Below are 15,928 nucleotides of genomic sequence, written 5' to 3'. Positions count from 1 at the left end.
AATATCGTAAATTCTACTCCAATTATCACATTTCGCATTGAAGCTTGCTAATTTAGAAAACGCTTCATAAGGCCGTCAGGCAGTCATTAGACTGAATACGTTCAGATAAAACCACTCACTTTATAGTTCCACAATCGGAACCGTTAGCCGTTTCTAGATCTGCAATGATATGCAATAACTAGACTAGTTTAAGTGTTCGCCATAAATATGGAGCTTTCCAACATTTACATAAGAACGAGTTTACAATCAATTGGATATTTCGTAACTAGAGTTCCGTTTACTCGATACATACATGTTTTATTGATCGCACCACTCAACTCGGTAACACCGATCGATACATCGAAAGTTGTCGAATCTCGATAGTAATAACTGTGGTGTAATTATGAGTAATTTATTAATCTGTTAGAAGTTTTACAGTCTTGTATACGAATTGGTGTCTTTAATATAAGTGGTCAAGGGCGCGGAGAACAGACTTGAGTCTGCGCTGTATATCAAGTTTTATTGATATTTAAATAATTAAGAACATGGGAGTTTTGTAATGAACATACAGCTTTCTAATTGGGATTAATTAATTAATAGTATTAACAAGTTGCGTTAAACAGTAATGTCTTTATATTAGAAACAGTCGGGAAGTACAAAAGACCAGGCAACTGTAGACGTCATTAAGAAAGAGGTATAAAAATTAAAAGTATGAAGTTTATTTATAGGCGCGTAAAAACACATAATCCTGGGCGTTTGTAACACATAACACTATGAGTTATGACCGCTTAAGTCAAAGTAATCGGATGAGACAAACATGTGGACGCCAGGGTTCTCTTGTCCCCTTTGCTTTGAACTCGCTATAAATCTCTGACCAAAATTGAATTCTTGTAATAAACTACCGCACGATTTATACAACTTTGGCAATCGTACTGTGCACGTGTATGTTTTAGTCGTATTGTCAAGGCAACAGAACAATTATGTTTTTGTCCAAACAACATACCTAATGTATTTTTGCCTTTGCTTGTTGCTATGACTAATATTATTAGCCAATCAATGTTTTCAATGTTTTTTTACATAATTATACAAGCTTTTTAGGCTGTTATCAACGTTTTTACACAAATATACTTTTATAATAGTTCTCTATTCCAAATTATCAAAATATTTATTGAATTACGGTAGCCTTATCACCGATTAAGCACGATTTTGTGGGAATGATGCTTTCTTCGGTCTTCCGTTCCCGCGATATACGACGCCTCATAATTGACAGGCTGACAGTCAGACGTGTTGACTGACCGCTCGGAACACCATGGTGACAACTGTCACAGCTGTCAGTCATCAGATAAAGTCGTGTGAACTACTCTTATCTGAGTAGGTGAGTGATCACGCGCGAGATAGATTCGCCTCCCGGTGGGAACTAAGTTGAAGATGCTAGGCGGAAAGAAATTCGATAAATAAGTACCACTAAAAACCTATATCAACACCAAAAGCAAAGCTTTCGATAAAGTCAATCATCCTGCTACAGTTAGTACGTAGTATTTAGATAGGTACCATGATATCTTCACTTTTCTTGCTCCATGGATTATATACTTCAAAAGCATCCACAAAACGTGTTTAAACTTGACCAAAAAATAAGTAAAAAAATATGTAAAAGGGCATTAATACGGCTAGCAACGACGTGTGTGTGATCCCATCACTATTTACAATTCACAGGTAATCAATCCTTATCAGAACTTTTATGACGAGCTGGCCTTAATGTTGGGATAGTCTATATAGATCAGTGCTAATCAATTCCCACGATTCGCACGCTCATGTGAAAGTATTCCGATATCATGTCCAAAAGCCACTATCATTTTATCGATATGTTTTCCCATGCCAACTATTCATGCAACACTTTTTTGACGTTTATTTACATACAATATTATCTGCTATCGACATACCTTGTGTTTATCGGCCCACTGTTGGTGGAAATGCTTGAGACACTTTTGAAGATCGAAGATAGTTTATTAGACAGGTGTACTTAAAGTTGTCACGGTTAAAAATATTATATATTGCAATAAACCTGATGATGCTGAATATGAATTAACGGTTATAGGAATATGATCTATCAATTTCAGATATCCATCAATCCCCAAAACGGTAGTAGTAGTTGCTATACGATCTTTATTACAAATTTAATGTCCAAAAAATTCATGAAGCAGTAAACGCAGATAACATCGTTGCAATCAAATATGATGAAGTATCCCGTAGACACGAAAGCCTGCATCTTTGTATTTATTTAAATGAGCGCTAGGATTGCATCTAGAGACACGCACAAAGAATGAAAAATGTCGCCCCTCGGGGTCCGCATAATTGCGTGCCTTTCCAAATTACATGTAATTGGAGCTGTGTTTTACTGAGCTCGCGTGTTTTTGTCTCTTAAATTACATTTTTGCTTGTTTTATTTGCCTAGTTATAAAATTATACAGAGTTTTATAATGACGAATGCCGCCTTAGAACATTAATATAAAGGTATTCGCGATTTAATGCTATGTTTGGAGCTGCGACTATGTTGAGTACGTGCGTTCATGAATGGTAGCAACTAGCAAGTGTTTATGTTGTAGGGAGCAGAGGTCAGCACGTTTAGAATAATACAGATTATTTACAACGTTTGTCAGCATGGTGTTCACATGTGGTGCGCGGGCGCCGGCCGTGGCGACGGCGGTGACGTCGGTGGCGCCGCCCGCACATGCACACTCAGCCTTATTCATGGCCAAATCCAACACTCAAGTAGTATGGACAAAAAATGATTTGTAATGCCACCCTACACGATTTATTGGCAACACTTGTCCTAATATAAATTAGAACGGAAACGCCATACCAATAATTGCCAAGTCTCTCGCAAATGTTCCTAAATCGGAGAGTGACATATAAATTCAAATTAATTACTTTTCCATTGGCATGAGGCAATTTATACATGAGCAGTTTTTGTGGACTACTGGCTGGAAACTTGCAATGCATTTTTTACTGAATTGGGCTTACGTACTCATACATCTAGTGAAGGCAATTCGAAAAGATCGGTGTATGGAGTTTCTTGCCCGTTCTTCTCCATAGGAAGCTACTTTTGGAATGAGCAACTAGAATCAAACTTAGTTATAATTTTGACGTTCATAAGTGCTTGTAAAGGCCTAAATGAAATAAATTATTTGACTTTGACTTTGACTTTGACTTATGTATAATTAATTCAATGAACATTTGCCGATATGTCACAACCATTAGGCTACCGTCCAAGACTAAACATTGTCGTCATCAAAAATGCATAGCTGCTAAATATTGTATGACAATGCTAACTGTACATAATTTATGCTGGCTTGTGCTTATGTGGCTTTAATAGCACAGTGGGTAAATAACGCCGGGTGCTCGGTATGTGTAAGTTAAACATACTCGCGGTAATAAGTAGTCTCGCTTCAATGTACCACTATGTAGTGAGTATGTAACAGTGTCGTCGTGTCGTGGCTGTTTATAGAGCCGGTTAGAGCCACTGATTGGACGAAATGACTTCACACCTAGTGCGGCATGAATGTTTGCTAATAGTATGTAATGATGTGTGTAGGTAGGTAATTGTGGAGATCAGTAAGTAGCACCCAATTCTCGAAGTGTGCGACGACCAATCGTTGTAGCTGAAGGTTTAAACAAAAAATCATGCCATTTTGAAATAAAAATCTAAGGACCTAAAGAATTATGCCATAATCGCATGATTCATTGCCCTACAAAGTGGTGAATTCGCCATAAATTTAGTTTAAAGACATCAATTGATTTACAAGGTGAAGAATAGCAATTACCTCCGTATTTCTTAGCAGCTGTCAGAGGGGCGCCCACGCGTCCCGCACGAGTTCTGCTCTATTATACAATCAGGACAAATCAGCACATGGGACACATACACAGTCACCACGCACCACCAGCCACGGAGGTCATCTCACTGCGCTATCCAAGGCTAGCTCAACACGCACCTAATGATCCTATTATAGTACTCAACCAACAATCTAAAGAGTACAAATACTTTCTATCAACGTATAATGCTAGCACATTCGACATTGCGCATCAGACAATTTCCTAGTCCTGCCCACGTCAATTACACTATTTTACACTAGATCGTGGCTGGCACGTCATTATTGTGATTGTTTCCTGGCAATTCTCATTGTAAGAGTCTACAGATGCAAGCAGTAATTTAGTAAAGTCAATTTGAAAAAATAGCTGCGCAAAAATTCACGTAGCAAAATAAAAATTGCTATAATAAAACTCCGAAATTGATTCGTTGAGATTGTAAGCGATTGTCGCTGGCCGTACAAAAATGTTGCGTTCTCATTTTAATCGTGCGTAGCCGAAGGCGAGGCGAGTTTCTCCCGATGATCAATAGAGCTGGTTGCTGGGCATTGTATCGAATGTATCGTATCGTATATGAATACAATAGCACGCACGTGCTGCGTCGTCGCCCGCGGCGTCCGCCCCTACCATTGTCCAGCCCGCCATTGTTTCACGGAAATCCTCTGTACATGTCTTGACACTCACAGCAATATCCTATTTTGATAATATTACCATGTGGATTAGTCATCGCAGGTAATAAATACTGACACAGGATAACATGACCAAGAGGAAATGAAAATATTGTTACAACAGCTGGACATGTGACGAATAATGTAAGGAATTCTAATAATCGAGATTACGATTCCAATCATGAACACGTTCGTAAGCCACCTTGTTGATATACTATATCAATTTGTATTGTAATATTTTTTATATGAGTTATTGAAGAAAGACCTTGCAATATTTCCTTTTATTACGACTAGATTTCCCCAATCAATACCTACACCCTCCCTACCACAACAAGAACAAGCTTATTAGAACACAATATCAAGCTAACACACTCGCTATCGGTTGGGCAAGACACAATGTAGTTAGACAACTAGATCACGGAACTGCTTTGCTTATTTAGCTGTTCCTACAATCGCCGCACGCTCGACTATGACCTACAAACGAAAAAACCTTCCGACTATTACCTCCCGAGGCCTTTGTGCGCGAGACCATTCAATTCTTATAAGATTTTGAATTGCATTCGTGTGGGTAAGCTTAAAAGCTTATAAATCTTTGTCGCTGTGAAAGCTTGCATGTGTGCGTGTGGACTTGACAAGAGCAACTCGATAGCGACACAATGCCTGGCATATTACCATATTGTAAGAGCCGGCAGTAAAACTTGTTTTATGGTAGTGCAACGAATAAAGCTTTAGATAGGCTTTGCCTTTATAATGTCAGTCTGTAATTTGGTGCAAATATTTTTTCAAGATTGGTGCTAAGAAATAAATTGAAGCTTTCGTCTAGAAAGTTTTCAATTTGCTACTTAATTTAGATTGTGGTTCACCACAATACTTTTCTAGTTAGACATTTAAGTTAGAATCGTACAATAAAGGAATTTGCGTTGGCTTCGTATACAATTTGTTTCTATAGGGACAACAATAGTCGGCGCGTGGGCAGCGCAGTCGCAGGCGCGGCCAGCGGTCAGGGCTGCTAGAACTAACTGTAACACCTTATACTAATGTCTATAATAAATATTTGCAATTGCAAAGCTTTACTGTTAAGTTCCTTGGTTATATATTCATGGGATGTGTTAAGTATCTGTGCTATGAAATTAATATTGATTTTGTATCCCCAGTGGCGTAGCGTGGGGGGGGCAGGGGGGGCAAATTCCCCGGGCGGCAGCTTTTAGGGGGCGGCAAAATTTACCCAATTAAAAAAAATTGTTCACAACTACATAAAACTGTCTAACAATAACAAAACATTAAACAAGAAAGTTGAAAATTTTTAAACTTAAAATTAATTATTGTCAGGTAAAACACACGAGACACTACATTTCACGTAATTTTGGTTTTGAGTCTTAAATAAAAAATAATTAAAATTTCGCGCTCGCTTCGCTCGCGTATTCAGAAACTGTATGCGCTTAATTTTGCATTTGTCAACAAACAAAAAGTTAAGTACGTTTGGGCTAAATTTTACGTAATATTTGGTTTAAGTCCGATAAAAATTTCGCGCTCGCTTCGCTCGCGTATTCAGAAACTATATAATGGGCCCTTATTTTTGCATTTGTCGACAAACAAAACGTTAAGTACGTTTGGGCTAAATTTTACGTCATTTTTGGTTTAAGTCCGATAAAAATTTCGCGCTCGCTTCGCTCGCGTTTTCAAAAACGATGTGCCCTTATTTTTGCATCTATCAACAAACAAAAAGTTAAGTACGTTTGGGCTAAATTTTACGTAATTTTTGTTTTAAGTCCGATAAAAATTTCGCGCTCGCTTCGCTCGCGCATTTTGAACTTTCAGGACTTAAAGAATTCAAGTAGCAAAGATATAAAAGAAAAATCTACTTGAGAACCTCCCCCTTCTGCCGGGGCTGCGGGTTGTTCGAAAGAGTTACCGCGGCTCTGGAACATAAAAGGCCTTCGAAGGAACACGACGGTGTTTAGTCAGTAAGAGTCTGACACTCCCTCACCGCTGTTAACCCACAGCAGGAAGGGTCATTTGATGATTTTAACGTCGATACAAAAAAAAAACCCTGTTTTTGAAGTCGGTTAAAAATGACAAACGGCCAGTAACACTTGTTAAAAAAAATACACGGGAAGGGGCGGCAAAATCGACAACTGCCCCGGGCGGCAGATACCCACGCTACGCCACTGTGTATCCCTGACATTAACCAATTAATGATTAACCATCAGGTATATTCTCTTGTGATTTAATAGTTGTTCCTTATTCTTTGTGAAGTTAGGAAAAGCTCGCGCGCAACCCTACGCGTGACGGAGGTTGAACGCACGCGACATTGTTATCTCGCGCCAGGTTTGGGCGAGAATAAATAAAACTCTTCGTAGAAAAACACACATTTATTTTATTATTCTGTCGAGGCTGTTGTAATGTCGCGATAACGCTTTATGGGACTTGTTATCGTGCACTAACGAACTTTCTACAAAAGCTGAAGACGCACGATATGACCAACTTTTGGAAACATAAAAATTGTAGACAAATTTTGGAAACATAAAAATTGAACGCCCACTATAATAAAATAAAACTGCCAATATAACAACAAAGAAGCCAATGTATTGTGTTGTCAATTTTTAAGGCTACACAAGCCTCCAATTAACATAACCTGTTGGTTTTTTTAAATGTCTTTTTTCCTCTAATGAATCCTAATGGAATGGAAGGTAATTTTCCTTTGAGTAATATGATTAATAGTGGTACAATAATTTACATCACGTCGTCAGTTGGCTGAATAAAGAGGTACTTAGGTACATAAATATTGCGATGAAACCAAGGGCGAGTTGCACCATTAAACTATAACGATAGCCAGCGGTAAAATTGCCGCTCATTGGTCAAATCGGCGATTTTATCGTTATAGTTAAACGCGAAAAAAAGTTCTAGTAAATGACAGAATATGAAACAAGAAGAAATTTTTGATAAAAACTAGCAAGTGGATGAAATAAATATCGTACATCAACTTAATGACTTTTTGTCTTTAATTAAAGAAAATTGCTATAAAGTATCTACCGGGATAGCCTATTCATGTGCCGAATATAAAGCCACAAAGTTTGTGATACCGGTTCGGCATAAATCAAATTATTATTTCTAGACAAACGTAACTTTTAGAAAAACAATAATTTGAATTGATATCCAAATCAAGTTTAATTGTTTCAAAGCATTAAAACTGTTTCTAAATTCGATTAAATCTTCATATATAGTGATCACATTATATATCAAAGAAATAATAAAATAATTTAAACACTAATTGGAAACCGCGCGTGACTCCATTTTAGCTGTAATTCTTTGGGCGTTTTTTGTATGAGATGGATAGATATGACGGTGTATTGTGTGACAGAGACTTGTATAGTATGTCAGGGCGACGTTAAAGGTACATTAGCAGCTTTTAGTTCGGTATCGGCGCCGCATCATTTGCCTGGTAATGGTCCGGGATTGCCTCAATTTGAATCCGCCGAGAGTCATCTTTTTGTACGCTTTGCTGGTTAATGGATCACGGTTACTCTACTGTCCTTGTTGTTTTGTGCACTCGTGTAAGAAAATATTGCACTGCATGAATATGAATCGTGTTTGAATATTTTCATGTAATCTGTATTGGATTTTTAGAAGACACATTTTGTTATTTCTATGTTTACTTAATTCTATGTTGAAGGTTTTGTTTGTGTAGTTCGTTGAAATATTCGTGTCATAATCATAATAAACGTTAAATTATGTTCCAATAGTTAAAAACCATAGATAATCTGTAGCGGTCGGCTCGTTGCAGTTAACACCCCTCGGCACGAATTTTTTGTGTTTCTGTTTGGAAACAAGGAAAAAATCTTGCCGTTTTTATGTAAAAGTTTTTGTGTGTTTGTCTTAGCGCGCGCCTATAATGTAGGCGACTGGGCTTCAACACTCGGTTGTTTTTACAATATTTTACAAGTTATTTTGTTTACGCAATTGTTTGAAATTGGCAGAATTGGTAGCTGATAACGGTAGCTCAGTGTCCAAAAATAAAAATAACAGGTCACACTACCAGACTACGAAGAAGTTGAATAAATCTGTCTTAAATTTTGTTTAAATATTTAAATGAATACGCCTACGCAGCTCAATTAGCCGTTTAAAAAACGTTCATTTTGTTTTTTTTACAAATTGTTTGGCAGATCAAATAAATATTAATCAAGCTAGACGAAGTAATCACATAAAAGCTTGAAGTTTAAAGTTCAGGTAGTAAACCCTTTTTGTGTTAAAAGGTTGTTCACCCCCGAAGACAGGGGTGCGTTACCTTCCACGTGCTTGTCGCGACGGGTAGGGGCCACATGACTCCCACTCGTTACTATTAGTTAGTCATTTACAACGCATATTTTTCAGCATTAGCCCATTAGTAGGGATTAGGGAAGTCTCCCGATGACGTGAAAGTAGGATATGACGCGACAGAATTCTCCATAGCCCTCGACAATAAAAGAAAATCGATGCGTTGTCAGACGAGATCGAGCACCGCTTGATTAATGCACGTGTTGGGACACACGGGATACATTTATATGATGCGTAGGAGTGAGATGTATGCTGAGCAATGACCTTTATACGCTTTAAGTATTATGGACCTTATGACAAATAAATCTGAAAGAATTAAATGAACATAAGGTCAAAGCTACCTTTTGGTGTCGACTAAAGTTATTATAAGATCCTAACAGGTATAAATGTCCAATTGGATTTTCCATAATGAAGTCTTAAGAAAACCTACTTCAAATAGGGACGCACACAAAAGCTAGACAATGCGACAACACTCGTATAAGTGTCGACAAGTAGACAGACGCACAACGCGCCTGGCCACACAGACAATGCACTGTAACATAAAAGCGACGCCATACTTTTATTGGGCGGCCATGTAAAATCTTTACGTGGCATCTTTAATAGTGTGGTGTGTCGTATAACTCGTATATTTTAGCTTTATGGCGTGTGGCTGAGTCGCCGTGGGCCGGCGGCGGCGTGGGCGCTACTCCAGAATCGAGGCCCACGTGCCCGATCGCAGATACCATTGTCCGCTTCGGGCTTGTTTATGGGAGCACTTCGAGATACCGACGAGAAATGACACCTTGATCGCGTGCCTTAATCTACCACTCCCTGTTACCAACTTTCATCTAGATTTCACGTTGATCTAATTTAATAGAATTGCGGACCAGTTTGTTGCTTTGCAGTTTAAGTCGGTAGTCCAGTTTTGCACAATTTCGCCTAAAATCTTCAGCATGTCATTTGTTCGGTTCTTTATTCGTTATGGCATAAAACTGAGTCAATACGAGTAATAGCCATAACAAACCAGAGATTTGGTCGATGACACCAGAAATGACTATAATACAGTTGAACATAGCGTATAATCTTGGAACAATAAGTACCCAAGTTTGATATGAAATTGGCTCGTAAAAGCGCACTGGCTCCAAGCGGTAGCAATTTGTGTGTGTTTTAAATAATTTTTATAGGCTGAAATAAATGGAGCCGGTCGGCAGTGTCGCGCTGGACACGGAATACGTAATGAGCTCTCTGCTCAATTAACGACAACGGTAGCCGCGTTCCAATCAAATCTCCCAAATATGATTAAGACGACTTTCCGTCTTTTCTATAAATAGTGTGCATGTGTTTGCGTGTTAATTTATACAGCTATTGTATTGCACATTTTTGCGTTGATGAATGCCTATAGTGTTGTATAGACAAGTAGATCTAAATTAAACTGCCAACATACTGGTTATGAGGACTTTGGAGCAATCTACCGATTAAGTACATATAGAGTCTTCTTAGATCATATCCTTTCCAATATTAAACCTTCTTTCTTTGTTTGCAGTGGTCTGACTGCCACGACGGAGCGCGGCGTGACTCCCGTCTACCTCCGATGTCGGGAGGGCAGCATCTCGTGGGTGTACCCTCGCGGTGCCCTGAGGCTGCTGTTCCGACCGCCCCTGCCGGCTGACGAGCGCGACTTCAAGGTCTGCGTGAGGGTCATCCGGCGACCAGACCCGCCAGACCTATTCCACACGCTGCGGCTAAATGATACAGGTAATAACACCTTTGTTTGTAATCAACCAGTGCTATCTAGTGCTAGATATACCTCTCTCTACAAAAATAACCTTAATAAATAAAATAAAAATACACATAATTAATGGACTTAGAGTTGATCACAGATGGCAAGCGGACTGAGTAAATTGTCTGTCGTGTGGACCCTTTTGAATAGCAGAGTAAAACTGCTTCAACATAATGATTTAATTGTAGTCGCCTACAAAGTAATGCATTCTTTGCAGAAGTCGCGGAGCGGTTTCCAGCGCGCCTATTTGTGGAGGGCGCTCGCCGATTAGTTCCTTTGTATGCACCCAATGATGGTGATCCGAGGGAACTGCGGTGCTTCCGAAGCCGGCACGGTCGTGCTGCGCTTTATGTTGAGGCTGAACCAGAAGATGGGCCCCAAAGAAGAAAAGCTACGTTCAAATATGAAGCCAGGCCGTTAGCCCGGAGACATTATGACCCTGCCACCGCGGATTGCAGACCTTGCACGGAGTCCGAACTAGAACTCGCTTTCTGCACTAGCGACCTCGGTAAGACCTCAATCTCATTACTTTCATAGCTGTTCCTCAACCACAATAATGAGTAATCACAAGACCAGGAGCCTGCGTCCCGCTGAATGTTATTAAGCCGCGCCGACGACCGCACAGTAAATTGTCGCCATCATCGAGATTCCTCGCGCCTCAAATTATATTAAACGTTGTTATACTTGAATATAATTTTATCATTTTTCTTCGCTTAACTACCACGAAGTATTTACACAGCGAAACAATTTCACTAACGGCCTCATTATTCTTTAACATTTTAAACAATTTTGAATTTTTAAGTAATTCAAGAGTAACTGAAAAAGCTTTTTACATAATTCGTGGAGCCTTTGGTATTGCCGCTAAGTGCCATTCGGATGAATATTACGATTAGATTGCATTTCATACCGGTCATGACTCACGGAAGCTTTTGCATGGAGTGAGCGAGCCGGGATGAGCTGCTTAGATTCAATTTACGTCCGCAACGATGGTGCTTGACAAGTGTATACCGGATAGACTACTATGGGCGTACGGCACGCGACGCGGCGGGGAGTTAATGGTAATAGTTTTTTCTGGTTTGATAAATTATAATAGTTGAGGAGTTATGTCACTGCAGCGCATGCATCCCGCCGCGTCGCCCGCGCACCCACGTTATTAGCCGCCTCCAACACGTAAGTATCATTGATTTTTTGTTTGTCATTCTTCCATAAAAAGCAGATACTTTTTTCTTGGATCAAGGCAATCTATACGTGTTAAGGTTCTTTGTCAAATAAAAATGACAAGCTATTGTTAAATTGTCAAGAAATGGGAAATTATTATCCGATTGTTTTCTGTTTGTATTTGAATAAATAATTTATTGGTCAACGGATCAGAGACTGGAAAATGGTAATTTTAATGATTCTTACTCACGCATGTTTCGTACCAACTTGAAACATATACGAACATATGTATATTTAAGATATTAACACTAGCTTACAATTAAATAACAGTTGTCTTGATAACATACCTTAGTACAGAGATAGTCATGATGGCTCGTTAGTGGACGTTCTATGTAATTATCGGCCGGGCTCGGGTGGATGACCGTTTACCAAAGACGTGGACTATTCACTTATCTTGCTCAAACAAAAGCTGGCCGTAGAAAAAATACGGCTACATTTTGCGCTTACTCACGGAGCGGACAAAAACGCCTGGCCGTTAACAATGGGGACATAGTGATTAATATCTGGACAATAAATCTGGTGTCGCGACTGTACCTAGCCGTTGAGCGAGATACATTGTGCTACAGTTTCAACATTGAGCTCACTTCAACGAGATAAACTGAACGTGTAGCTTTCTGCTTGTATTTCTAGTCAAGTTGTTTAGAAACTGCTTGCTTGTGGATATTGGATAATTAATTAATCGGTTTACAGCATAATCTGCACTAGGCTTTATGGCATAGTTGAGGCAAGTTTTGTATTGTAATTACGCATTAAAAATACCTCCAGTTACCTAACAGAATACGCACTACGCATACGATGTCAAATTACTTTAACGTAAACCTTTTATTCATCAAAAATATGTAGTGCATATAAAATCGTTTTTGACTTTAAATTAATTCGAAATTATTCAATGTAAAATTAAGTTAACATCGTAATAAAATGATACGCATATAAAACGTGAAAGAATGACGCCGTGACAATAGTTCAACGTTTAAACTGAGCCTTAGTTGGGGAAAAACAACTCGTCACCGAGTCAATTGTGTTCACGAAATACGCTTTCGAGATAGCTCTAGCTCCGCCATTAAACTTTATAACTTCTAATTTGTTTGTGCTGCAGCAATTACTATAATTAACAAAAACTCCGCTTTCAAACAAAACAATCTAAATACGCTTGATAAAGAACTTGGTTTTAGATAAAAGGAATGTTCATTTGCATATTTTATTTCTAGGAATAGAATATTAAATTTTTATTACCTACGGAATATTTTGGCAGATCTTTGACTTGACCAGTATTTCTTATATTTAGCATAATAACGATCATAGAAGCCTTGATTTCTTGCTACGAATGCATAATTCGATATTCAACTTCCGAAATAAGGAAAAAACATATTCAAAATACATATTTAAACATTTTTTCTTGGTAGCGTAAACAACCTCATATAAAATGAAAAAATAATAATGTTAAATATTTTTTCTAGTGTCACGAGGTGTGATCGTGATGAGCGAGGCTCGCCAAGACTTGGACACGACGCAACTGACGCTGCGGCTGACCAAGCTCATCAGGGCCACGGCTGGGGAGCCTGACAAGCCTGAGTTAGCTGAAGATGATGATTACTATAGGTAAGGATCTTATAACTACTAGAGCTTCGTTGGGCACATTGGGCACTAACATGCAAATAGAGTGGAAGGGTCCTAAGAAAATAGACTTTTCTTAGCCTAGTTCTACTTGACTTCTAAAACAGGAGATAAAAGTGGATTGAAAGTTTTGATTACCAAAAGATTTAAGACATTCATTAGGTATGTGCGAGCACGGAACGGCGACCAAAGTCCAAAAACTTGTTGTGTTTGCTACGTTATGGCAAATTCCAAAGTTATAAATTCACAATATGGCCGTACGAATGACCTAGAGAATGTAGTTACTATTGATAGTTTGCGGTCACACGCGATATAAATGAATCGTTTAAAAAGTAGATAGCTTGTAATTGCAGTCCCCCGCGTAGATAATTGCGACTGACCGCTTGCATAATTCTAACTAATGGTAGTAGTTACAAAACTGTGTAGCATAATCTTTCAACTTATATGATGAACAAGACAAAGCCTTGTATAACAATAGGAAATATTCATATTTTTAAATAATCTACAACAAAATATTTAGTTTCCATTTACAAAGAAATCTCGAGTTTTTGCTAGGAAAGGAACGACTTTTATAACAATATTTAAGCAGGAATTTCAATCAGAGTGAAGGTAACCCTAGTCGACATCCAAATTGATCTGATAGCACAACTATACACAGGGTACTTTTAGGAAAACCATGTAAGAACATAAGAACATTGTGTTAGATAGTATCTAGAACCTGTTGTCCACATGAAAACTCATAAAGTGCTGGCTGCAGTAAAACTGTTTATCTATGTTACATCTCTTGGACCGAGATGTTTAGGCACTCAGATGCGTCTATCCACTGCAATAAAAACCTTGTAAATTATATTGTAGAACATAGTAACCACAGTTCCAAAAACAGAATCGGCTACATAAATTTAAAATCTTACGAGACTTTACAAATAAAATATAATAAAAATCATAGTAGTAGCACAGATTATATAATAGTAGTACCTATAGTGTAGGTAATAATAACGCAAAGGTTTTTTGTTAGCAAGACTCGCAACTTATAATGACGCATTACAAAAACAACGAACCAATCAAATGTCACCAAATCTACGCTCAGCCGTGATCTTATTCTTACTGGAGCAGCGTTCACCTTGCTAATAAAACCTAATCTTTCCAGGTATGACGTGGACAACACGTTAGAGCGGACCACACATAGGAACCATAAGCGGCGGAAAGCGCGAAGCTTGCACGCTCATGTGCATGTTTCGTCGGTGTGTGGGGCGGCGGCCGGGGCTGGCGAGTTCCTCGTCATGGCACGAAGAAGACTCGGCAGGTACTCCCTAGTCTGTGCTCCCAGGATAGACGACTGGACAGAACTGGTGAAGAAAAGGAATGCCGACGGCACAGCGCATTGCTTGCTCCAACATTAGGACTGTGTCAAACTCGACGGTTGGGTTCAAATGCTGTGTTGTGATTGGTTAACATCAGTGATGCAAAAGAGACTTGAAGGATTTGGATGTAGACTTCAGCAAATTGTTATAAGCTGTAGTTTCCTTGAGTTAACAGTGTAACATTGTTTCTACAGATCCTATTATTTTGAGAGTTTAATCCATAATTAGATTATGTTATTGCTTGCCATAAAATCAGCTTGCGTATTAATGCAATATTGTACAAAAGTATCTCTATTTATGTATCAAATGTTTATATTTACTGTAGATAAATGATTTATTTGTAGATTGTAATGAAAATGTGGTCCAGCGTGCCAAAATATGTAAGATCTTCAGTTAGACGTAAGATCGATCTCAACTTTGTACATATTATTATTAAGTGGGATAATGAAAGCCATATTAATTAAGCACCATAATTAGATGTAACGTAATATATTGCAGTTTAAGTGTGATTTAGAACAGATTCTTTTTATTATTTTAATGAAACTATTTAGTGTCACTGTTACGATACAAACTTTATGAGTGTATGACAAACAATGAGGAATATTTGGAGAGCGTGTAACATTGTATATGACAAGCTGGAATTGTTCTGTAAGAGTGCTATCAAACCAGCGGGCTTTTAGCCGGGCTCAGGCCAAACCGAACGTATGTGCCGCAGCTAATTCCGCTACTGTGATAGCTCTCCAAGCCCATCATATTTCTCTTTACAATCATAGTACGCTATAAAGCGCTGTAATACGCCTATTTATAGAATTATGGTGCTGCCATGCTAATAATCTTGTCTTCTTTAGTGCTTCCATACACAGATGCTCTATTTTATATACATACTCTTTATACAAATATATGCCTGAACATATACCATTCAGCCTATGTGAATACTTAGTAATATATTTTGTACAAAATTCTAAGTATAGTTGTCGATATGTGATATAGTTTACAACGATTATGTTATGAAGTGCCTATTGTATATACGAGAATATAGCTATTGACTACATAGTGTTTATAAATATACAAATATTATGTAAAAAAAGATGAACTGTTGATTAAAATAGTTTAAAATTATGTCTTGTTTTATTTCGTACTTACAGTCCCTG

The 15,928-nt window shown here is 38.3% G+C and overlaps 1 protein-coding gene across 1 annotated transcript in view; it reads left to right on the top strand.

Moving 5' to 3' along the window:
- LOC110371379 (meteorin-like protein) overlaps nt 1-15,896 on the top strand; it is a 29,019-nt gene extending 13,123 nt beyond the window's left edge. The window contains exons 2-5 of the mRNA XM_021327601.3: nt 10,348-10,559; nt 10,802-11,092; nt 13,260-13,401; nt 14,564-15,896. Coding sequence (XP_021183276.3) covers nt 10,348-10,559; nt 10,802-11,092; nt 13,260-13,401; nt 14,564-14,816 — 898 coding nt within the window. The 3' untranslated portion in view covers nt 14,817-15,896. The remainder of the gene's footprint in view (nt 1-10,347; nt 10,560-10,801; nt 11,093-13,259; nt 13,402-14,563) is intronic.
- Nucleotides 15,897-15,928: the final 32 nt, after the last annotated feature.

The sequence above is a fragment of the Helicoverpa armigera genome, chromosome 2 (assembly GCF_030705265.1).
Source record: "Helicoverpa armigera isolate CAAS_96S chromosome 2, ASM3070526v1, whole genome shotgun sequence".
In the NCBI taxonomy this organism is placed as follows: Eukaryota; Metazoa; Arthropoda; class Insecta; order Lepidoptera; family Noctuidae; genus Helicoverpa; species Helicoverpa armigera.
The sequence above is the reverse complement of the archived record's forward strand: the minus strand, read 5'-3'. Positions and strand labels throughout refer to the sequence as shown.